This window comes from Anolis sagrei, chromosome 2 (genome assembly GCF_037176765.1).
Source record: "Anolis sagrei isolate rAnoSag1 chromosome 2, rAnoSag1.mat, whole genome shotgun sequence".
NCBI classification, from domain to species: Eukaryota; Metazoa; Chordata; class Lepidosauria; order Squamata; family Dactyloidae; genus Anolis; species Anolis sagrei.
In genome coordinates this window covers 272,763,816-272,772,675 of record NC_090022.1, presented here as the reverse complement: position 1 = coordinate 272,772,675, position 8,860 = coordinate 272,763,816, and the positions used below count along the sequence as shown (strand labels likewise).

General features: G+C 44.0%; 1 protein-coding gene across 1 annotated transcript in view; it reads right to left on the bottom strand.

The window, feature by feature from the left end:
* Nucleotides 1-6,231, bottom strand: part of CDC20B (cell division cycle 20B) — a 32,778-nt gene extending 26,547 nt beyond the window's left edge. The window contains exons 1-3 of the mRNA XM_060761490.2: nucleotides 6,169-6,231; nucleotides 5,277-5,354; nucleotides 487-561 (exon numbers count right to left, since the gene is read on the bottom strand). Of these exons, the coding sequence (XP_060617473.2) occupies nucleotides 487-561; nucleotides 5,277-5,354; nucleotides 6,169-6,231 (216 nt within the window). The remainder of the gene's footprint in view (nucleotides 1-486; nucleotides 562-5,276; nucleotides 5,355-6,168) is intronic.
* Nucleotides 6,232-8,860: the final 2,629 nt, after the last annotated feature.

Genomic DNA, 8,860 nt, shown 5'->3' with positions numbered 1-8,860 from the left:
GCCCTATGAGGAGCAATTTAAGGAACTGGGCATGTTTAGCCTGAAGAAGAGAAGGCTGAGAGGAGACATGATGAGAGTCATGTATAAATATGTGAGGGGAAGTCATAGGGAGGAGGGAGCAAGCTTGTTTTCTGCTGCCCTGAAGACTAGGATGTGGAACAATTGCTTCAAACTGCAGGAAAGGAGATTCCACCTGAACATTAGGAAGAACTTCCTAACTGTGAGAGCTGTTCAGCAGTGGAACTCTCTGCCCCAGAGTGTGGTGGAGGCTCCTTCTTTGAAGGTTTTTAAACAGAGGCTGGATGGCCATCTGTCAGGGGTGCTTGAAGGCAATTTTTCTGTTTCTTGGTGGGGGGTTGGACTAGGTGGCCCACGAGGTCTCTTCCAATTCTATGATTCTACGATTTTATGATCCTTTACTTTATTCTGTCTTATTCACAGCTTATATCTTGAAGCCCATTCAGAAGAATTCCCACGTATTTGTACCTCCGTTATTGGATTCTCCTGATTATCCAGCTTTGATATGTTTCTCCTATGCAACAGCTGTGAGTCAACGATGCCCTGTGAAAATAGATTTAGACACTCAGTCAACTCAGGCATTCAGTTTTCCACCCTGTACTGTCTAAAATAACAAAGTTACCAATGCTCAGTGTCACTATTATGCTGAGATACGGGCTAAAATCTTTATTACATAGTGGCACTCCAAAAGCCACTCTTGGCAAAGTCCCATCATCCCAATAATCCCAGACAATGTTGGTGTTTATGAGGTTTGTAGTTTCAAGAAAAACTAGACATCCACAGAGTCTCTTCCCTCCAGTCTAGGATGCTTAAGTATCCCTTGGACCTCTCTCACACGCATACTCTTTGTGGAACTGTCAGTTATAATACTGTACCAAATAGAAGAGTGACTCTCAAATATCTTTTAGTTATTTAAAACTTTAATTCCTAGAATCCCCAGCTAACCTGCTGAATGGCTAAGGATTTTGGGATTTGAAGTTCAAAAATCTAAAACGCCAAAGCTTGAGATGTGTCACAAGAGTAAAAAAGGCAACATGAAATCCATGTTGCGAATAATATCATCTTAAATATTCTCATTAAAGACTGATTCTATCCAATTTGGATTAGAGTCCAGTTGGATGACTGAGGAAAAGGGCTGTAGCTTTTGGGGATGGGGGGGGGGGGATTGACCTTTTCTTTCTGTGTTGACATTCTGAGAGATGGTAAATAGGACAGTTTTAAGTGTGAGCTATTTTCAGTTTGAAAGGCTAAACATTTTGTGACCGAAAGGACATTTATTGGAAAGGGAGAGAATTCATGTTGTGGGGCAATGTCCTCTTTTTGGCCCTACCCTCATATCTAAACCATTGGGAGCCCTCACTGGCACAATGGGTTAAACCCTTGTGCTGACAGGACTGCTGACCAAAAGGTTGACAGTTCGAATCCAGGGAGTGAGATGAGCTTCCATCTGTCAGCTCCAGCTTCTCGTGCGGGGACATGAGAGAAGCCTCCCACAGGATGGTAAAACATCTGGGTGTCCACTGAGTAACATCATGGCCAATTCTCTCACACCAGAAGTGACTTGCAGTTTCTTAAGTCGCTCCTGACACACAGACACACAAAAAAAAAAACTAAACCATTGGATAGGAATCATATAGCTCACCATATTGTCATACTGCAGCTTCTAAACTGCACAGCTTATGTAGGCCAATAATATGATGGTATGTTACATATCTGACAGCATTCACTTCCCATCTTTGGTACCAGATGTTCTTGGCCATCAGCTCTTAAGAATCTGAAAGCCAGCAACATCTTGAGATCCTACATTACAAATTCAGAAGTAGCAAAGGACTCACAAAGTCATCACTTACTTTCCCCCCTCCGTCAGCTGGCAATACATTTTAAAATATAAGGTAATGTGGAATAGATAGATCAAGCAACTAGGTAAAGATAGAAAGCGAGTGCAATACACAGGCCACATATTTCTCACCTCTGGTGCTGTGTGAAGTTCCCTCACCCAGAGACAAATTTAAGGCACTAAACAATGGTGCAAGGTCATGCAATAATATGGAAGTGTATTTAGTTGCTGCAATATATACAACAGCTAACTAAGAGTACACTGCCAAACCATCACATACAGAGAATACTGGCACATTGTGGAATCAAAGATGCATGCTAGGATGAGAACCATTTAGTGAAATAACTGGAATAATTGCAAGCTTTCAGAACTCATAGAATCCCTCATGTGACTGTCCAATGCAAAAATAAAAAGGTAGAATATTCAAGGAAATACTGCACTTGTAGCAATATTAGCAAATACCTAGTATCCTAGATAGAAGGATAGATGGATGGATGGATGGATGGATGGATGGATGGATGGATGGATGGATAGATGGATAGATAGATAGATAGATAGATAGATAGATAGATAGATAGGAATAATTTATTACAATTAACAGATCAGACAAAATAGATAGATAGATAGATAGATAGATAGATAGATAGATAGATGGTTAATATGCAACCAGAGAAATTCGTTAATGTTAAAAGGTTAATGTTAAATTATCTAAAAGTCTGTTGATGTTGCATTGCTAAGTAATGTATATAGAATTTATTTGTTTTTATATCATCAAAATTCTAAAATATAATTTTAAAATCATTAAAAATAGCCAGGAACAAGTTAAAGCAACAAGAAAGAATAACAATTGCTTAAAAATATTTCTGCTCAGATCATTTTTGGTGGTTTGATGATCAAAATATGTGCCGTAGATTGGCAGCTGAATGTCAGTTGGGGCCATTGAGATACTCATCCAGCTAACAATACACTGCCATTCCACTACACACATACAAACTTACACACACACAGCTCCGTGGCATCTTTTACCAGACATGAATTTCTGCAACATCTAAGGCCTCTTTCACACTGCCTTATAATCCAGGATCTGATCCAATATTATCTGCTTTGAACTTGATTATATAAGTCTACATTGCCAGATAATCTGGGATAAGCAGATAATCTGGGATTATCTGCATGGAAGGGGCCTAAGAGTTCAGTAACAACTGCAGGAGTCATATGAAACAGCCAACAAAACATGGTAAAAAGTCAAAGGATTTAATAGTCAAGCAGCCTCAAGACAAGCTCCATTTACGAGGATGTGATACTAAGTTATGAATCGGTCATTTGTCTTAAGGTAAAGGTAAAGGTTTTCCCCTGACATTAAGTCCAGTTGTGTCCGACTCTGGAGGGTGGTGCACATCTCCATTTCTAAGCCGAAGAGCCAGCGTTGTCCATAGACATCTTCCCGCTGAAGACCTATTGATCTTCTCACATCTGCATGTTTTCAAACTGCTAGGTTGGCAGAAGCTGGGGATAACAGCGGAAGCTCACACAACTCCCCAGATTCAAACCTGTGACCTTTTGGTCAACAATGGCTCAATGGTTTCACCCACTGTGCCACCAGGCTTAGTACCAACTTATTACAAGGTTCGCAACAATACATTACTAGAAATTGAAATTGTTCAGTACCAATCATACAAAATAATGGCTAGAAGAAAATTGACATATTCATATCCTTCTTCCCAAGTCACTCCTGGGGCCTCTGGTGGTACAATGGGTTAAACCAGGGGTCCTCAAACTAAGGCCCGGGGGCCGAATACGGCCCTCCAAGGTCATTTACCTGGCCCTCGCTCAGGGTCAACCTAAGTCTGAAATGACTTGAAAGCACACAACAACAACAACAACAACAACAATCCCATCTCATCAGGCAAAAGCAGGCCCACACTTCCCATTGAAATAATAATAAGTTTATATTTGTTAAAATTGTTTTTCATTTTAATTATAGTATTGTTTTAAGTGTTTTTTGCACTACAAATAAGATATGTGCAGTGTTCATAAGAATTCATTCATGTTTTTTCAAATTATAATCTGGCTCTCCAACAGTTTGAGGGACTGTGACCTGGCCCATGGTTTAAAAAGTTTGGGGACCACTGGGTTAAACCCTTGTGCTGGCAGGACTGCTAACCAAAAGGTCGGTGGTTTGAATCCGCAAAACAGGGTGAGATCCCGTCTGTCAGCTCCAGCTTCCCATGTGGGGACATGAGAGAAGCATCCCAAAGGATTGTAAAACATCAGGGCATCCCCTGGGCAACATCCTTGCAGACAGCCAATTCTCTCACACCAGAAGCAACTTGCAGTTTCTCAAGTTGCTTCTAATACGAAATAAAAAACTTCTACAGTGTAGATTGACCTATAGCCTCATAACAAAGCCAAGTCAAACCCCCTCTGAATAAACCTTGCCAAAAAAAACATAAAAGGGTTGCCATAAGTCTAAACCAACTTTGATGCACTTAGCAACAACACCAGAACTAGTCATATTGGTCTGAAATATAGAAGGTGGACATCTCAGTAGCATACACAAGGGGGTGCAATTCCATTACTTTTGCAGTGTTTTGGACGGCATCAATGTGGAGTGCAACTAACTGCTGTAAACATGAATATATCTCAACAGCCAGCTAGTGGTGCACTGCCAAAGCGACACAGTCCCATATTCATTTTATCTGCCGGATTTTTCTCATGAATAGCACAACAATTAATTGCTATAGGCACTGAGGTGTCTCAATGATAAATATCATCATCAGCATAATGTGCACCATCTACACTGCCATATCACGTAGTTTGAAATTGCATGAGATGGTTAGTGTACACCAAGCATGGGCAAACAGCACCTCCAGGTGTTTTGGACATCAACTCCCACAATTCCAAACAGTTAGTTAGAGGCGAAGTTTGCCCATGTCTGGTGTAGACTCATATAATGTAGTTTAATTGTACTGAACTGCATTTTATGAGTCTACATAACCATGCTGGAAGAAGCAAAGACCACCAGCATTGAAGCGATGCTCCTCCGCCAACAACTCCGCTGGACTGGCCATGTTGTCAAAAGCAATTACTATGTTCCCAACTGAAGAACAGAAATGTTGGTGGACAGAAAAAGAGATTAAAGGTGGGCTTAAAGCCAACCTTAAAAACTGTGGCATAGACACAAAAAACTGGGAAGCCCTGGCCCGTGAGCACTCTAACTGGAAGTAAGCTGTGACCAGCAGTGCTGCAGAATTCAAAGGGACACGAATAAATGGCAAAAGGGAGAAATGTGCCAAGAGGAAGGTATGTCAAGCCAACCCTGACTGGGACTTGGATTCAGTCTAAATTTCACCATGGACCCAATGGTTTGCAAAGAAAAGGTGACAGAGAATTAATCCTCCAGTTTCAGATATTGCCTCACCTTTCTTGGTGTCCTGTTGAGCGAGTGTTGTTCTCTAGTCCACCTGAGATCTCTCCCAAGGTTTTTCATGATTTTTTCCTTCAAAACAATCATACAAGCATTTAATTATCATTCATAACCATGATTTATTTACATAACACCGTGACTGTACATGGTGCTTGGCAAGTAAACAAACAACAAAATAGTGGTGCTGTTTAATTTCTAGGCATTGGATTGTAAAGTGATACCAAACTGAATAGTGTAGAGCAGGCTAAGGGCCAACTTGGGCCCTCCGGGTGTTTTGGACTTCAAGTCCCACCATTCCTAACAGACTGAGGTTCTTACCTTTTACCCCTCAGCTTAAGCAGCTGAGAGGGACAAAGAAGTGGCCTGAGGCTGTTAGGAATGGTGGGAGTCGAAGTCCAAAACATCTGGAGGGCCCAAAATACCTGGAAGGAAAAAGGAAGGGGCCTGGGGCTGTTAAGAATGGTGGGAATCAAAGTCCAAAACACCTGGAGGGCCCAAAATACCTGGAGGGGAAAAGGAAGGGTCCTGAGGCTCTTAGGAATGGTGGGAATCGAAGTCCAAAACACCTGGAGGGCACAAAATACCTGGAGGGGAAAAGGAAAGGGCCTGAGCAGTTAGGAATGGTGGGAATTGAAGTCCAAAACACCTGGAGGGCCCAAAATACCTGGGGGTGAAAAGGAAGGGGCCTGAGGTTGTTGGGAATGGTGGGAGTCGAAGTCCAAAACACCTGGAGGGCCCAAAATACCTGGGGGTGAAAAGGAAGGGGCCTGAGGCTGTTAGGAATGATGGGAGTTGAAGTCCAAAACACCTGGAGGGCCCAAGTTGGCCCTTAGCCTGGTGGAAATGCTGCCCTGGAGTCAAACTGTGATGATGAATGCGAATTTACCCACAAGACATCTTCATCCGTCTTGACTTTGGGGGCTGCAGATCTTTCTAACTTCCACTCCATCTCAGACTAAGGGAAGGTTCGCCTGATGGAGCTCACTATGGCTGGAACTGAACAATCTCCTGCACTTTTCCTACTGATCAGACCCCACTGCGGGGACCTTTCTCTCTTAGGCTATCTCCAGACCCCTGGGAGGGCAATCTAGCTCCCCCTTCCTACTCTTCTTCGGGCTCCCATTGAAAAGGACTGAGTTCCTCCCTTGATCTTTGCGCCCTCCTGCTGACTACATCTCCCACCTCCATGGGGGATGGATGATGCCCTCTTCCCTCTGAAAGCGGCTCCAAGTTGGAACCATTTAAAAAGACAGAATAAGCGGCAACTGGAGCGGGAATCCCTCGCCCCGGCTCCTGATTGGCTGCCCGGCCCAGTGACGAAAGGAGGTTCCTCTCGATGGAACGTTGCCCGGGCAAAGCCCCGCTTCCACCGCGCGATAGAGAAGCGTCGCCATGGTTACCGCGGGGCAATCGCGGGCTGGACCCAAAGCGCAGCGCCAAGGAAGGCGAGGAGAGCGGGCGAAGAAGCGCGGAAAAGGGGAGGAAGGAGCAACCACTAGCAAGAAGTTGGTTGTTTCCCGCCTTGGGAAGGAGAGATGGGAGGGGGAAACGCCTGTCCCCTATCTCAAGATAGGGCCCATCCACACAGGCCTACATCCCAGCATATCAAGGCAGAAAATCCCACAGTATCTGCTTTGAACTGGGTTATCTGAGTCCACACTGCCATATATTCCAGTTCAAAGCAGGAAATGTGGAATTTTCTGCCTTGATAGTCTAGGAGAGTGTTTCTCAACCTTCCTAATGCCGCCACCCCTTGCTCTTACCTACAAGAAGCACTGCCTGAACATCAAGCAAAAAGTGGGTGCTAGAAACAATATCATACGAAAGCTGACTGGCACAACCTGGGGATCACAACCAGATACAGTGAAGACATCAGCCCTTGCGCTGTGCTACTCTGCTGCGGAGTATGCATGCCCAGTGTGGGACACATCTCACCACGCTAAAACAGTGGATGTGGCTCTTAATGAGACATGCCGCATTATCACAGGGTGTCTGCACCCTACATCACTGGAGAAATTACACTGCTTAGCCGGTATTGCACCACCTGACATCCCCCAGGAAGTAGCAGCCAATTGTGAAAGGACCAAGGCAGAGACATCTCCAGCTCATCCCCTGTTTGGGTATCAGCTAGCACGTCAACGACTTAAATCTAGAAATAGTTTTCTGAGATCTACAAAGACACTCGCTGGAACACCTCAGCAAGCGAGAGTCCAAAAGTAGCAGGCTCAAACCCAGAACCTCAACCAATGGCTGATACCAAATGAGAGACTCCCCCCTGGGCACACAGAAGACTGGGCAACTTGGAAAGTGCTGAACAGACTGCGCTCTGGCACTATGAGATGCAGAGCCAACCTTCAGAAATGGGGCTACAAAGTGGAATCCTCGACATGCGAATGTGGAGAAGAGCAAACCACTGACCACCTGCTGCAAAGCAACCTGAGCCCTGCCACATGCACAATGGAAGACCTTCTTGCAGCAACACCAGAGGCACTCCAAGTGGCCAGATACTGGTCAAAGGACATTTAATCAACTACCAAACTCACAAATTCTGTATTTTGTCTGTTCGTTTGCTTTGTTCTGTTAGAAATGTAATATAAGTGGCTGGTTGCCCTGACACGACAAATAAAAGCCCCTTAATACAGTTCCTCATGTGTTGGTGACCCCCCAACCAGAACATTACTTTCATTGCTACTTCATAACTGTGTTTTTGCTACTGTTATGAATCGTAATGTAAATATCTGATATGCAGGATGTATTTTCATTCATTGGACTAAATCTGGCACAAATACCCGATATGCCCACATCTGAATACTGGTGGGGTTGGGGGAGGATTGATATTGTCATTTGGGAGTTGTGGCTGTTGGGATTTATAGTTCGCCTACAATCAAAGAGCATTCTGAATTCCACAAACGATGGCATTGAAAAAAAAACTTGGCACAAAGAATTCCCATTATCAACAGAAAATATTGGAAGGGTTTGGTGGGCATTGGCCTTGAGTTTTGGAGTTGCAGTTCACCTACAGTCAGAGAGCACTGTGGACTCAAACAATGACGGATCTGGACCAAACTTGGCACAGATACTCAATATGCCCAAATGTGAACTCTGGTGGAGTTTGGGGACATTGAGATTTGGGAGTTGTAGTTGCTGGGATTTATAGTTCACCTACAATCAAAGAGCATTCTGAACCCCACCAATGATGGAATTGGGTCAAACTTCCCACACAGACAGGGGCAGCTCAACCCATTACGCAAAGTAAGCATTGGCACTAGCAATATCGTTGATTTTGCCCAGGGGCACTCTTGAGGCGCACTTGGGGGGAAATAGACCTTGACATATGCGAGTTGTAGTTACTGGGATGTATAGTTCACCTACAATGAAAGAGCATTCTGAACTCCACCAATGATGGAATTTAACCAAATATGGCACACAGAGCTCCCACGATGAACAGAAAATATATATCAGTGATTGGTGGGGGGGGGGGGGGGCAAAATACTGTTTGCTTACAGTTGAAAATTACCTAGGGCCGCCTCTGCACACAGAACAACATGGAAATCCTATGATCTTGGCCAAGTTGCACT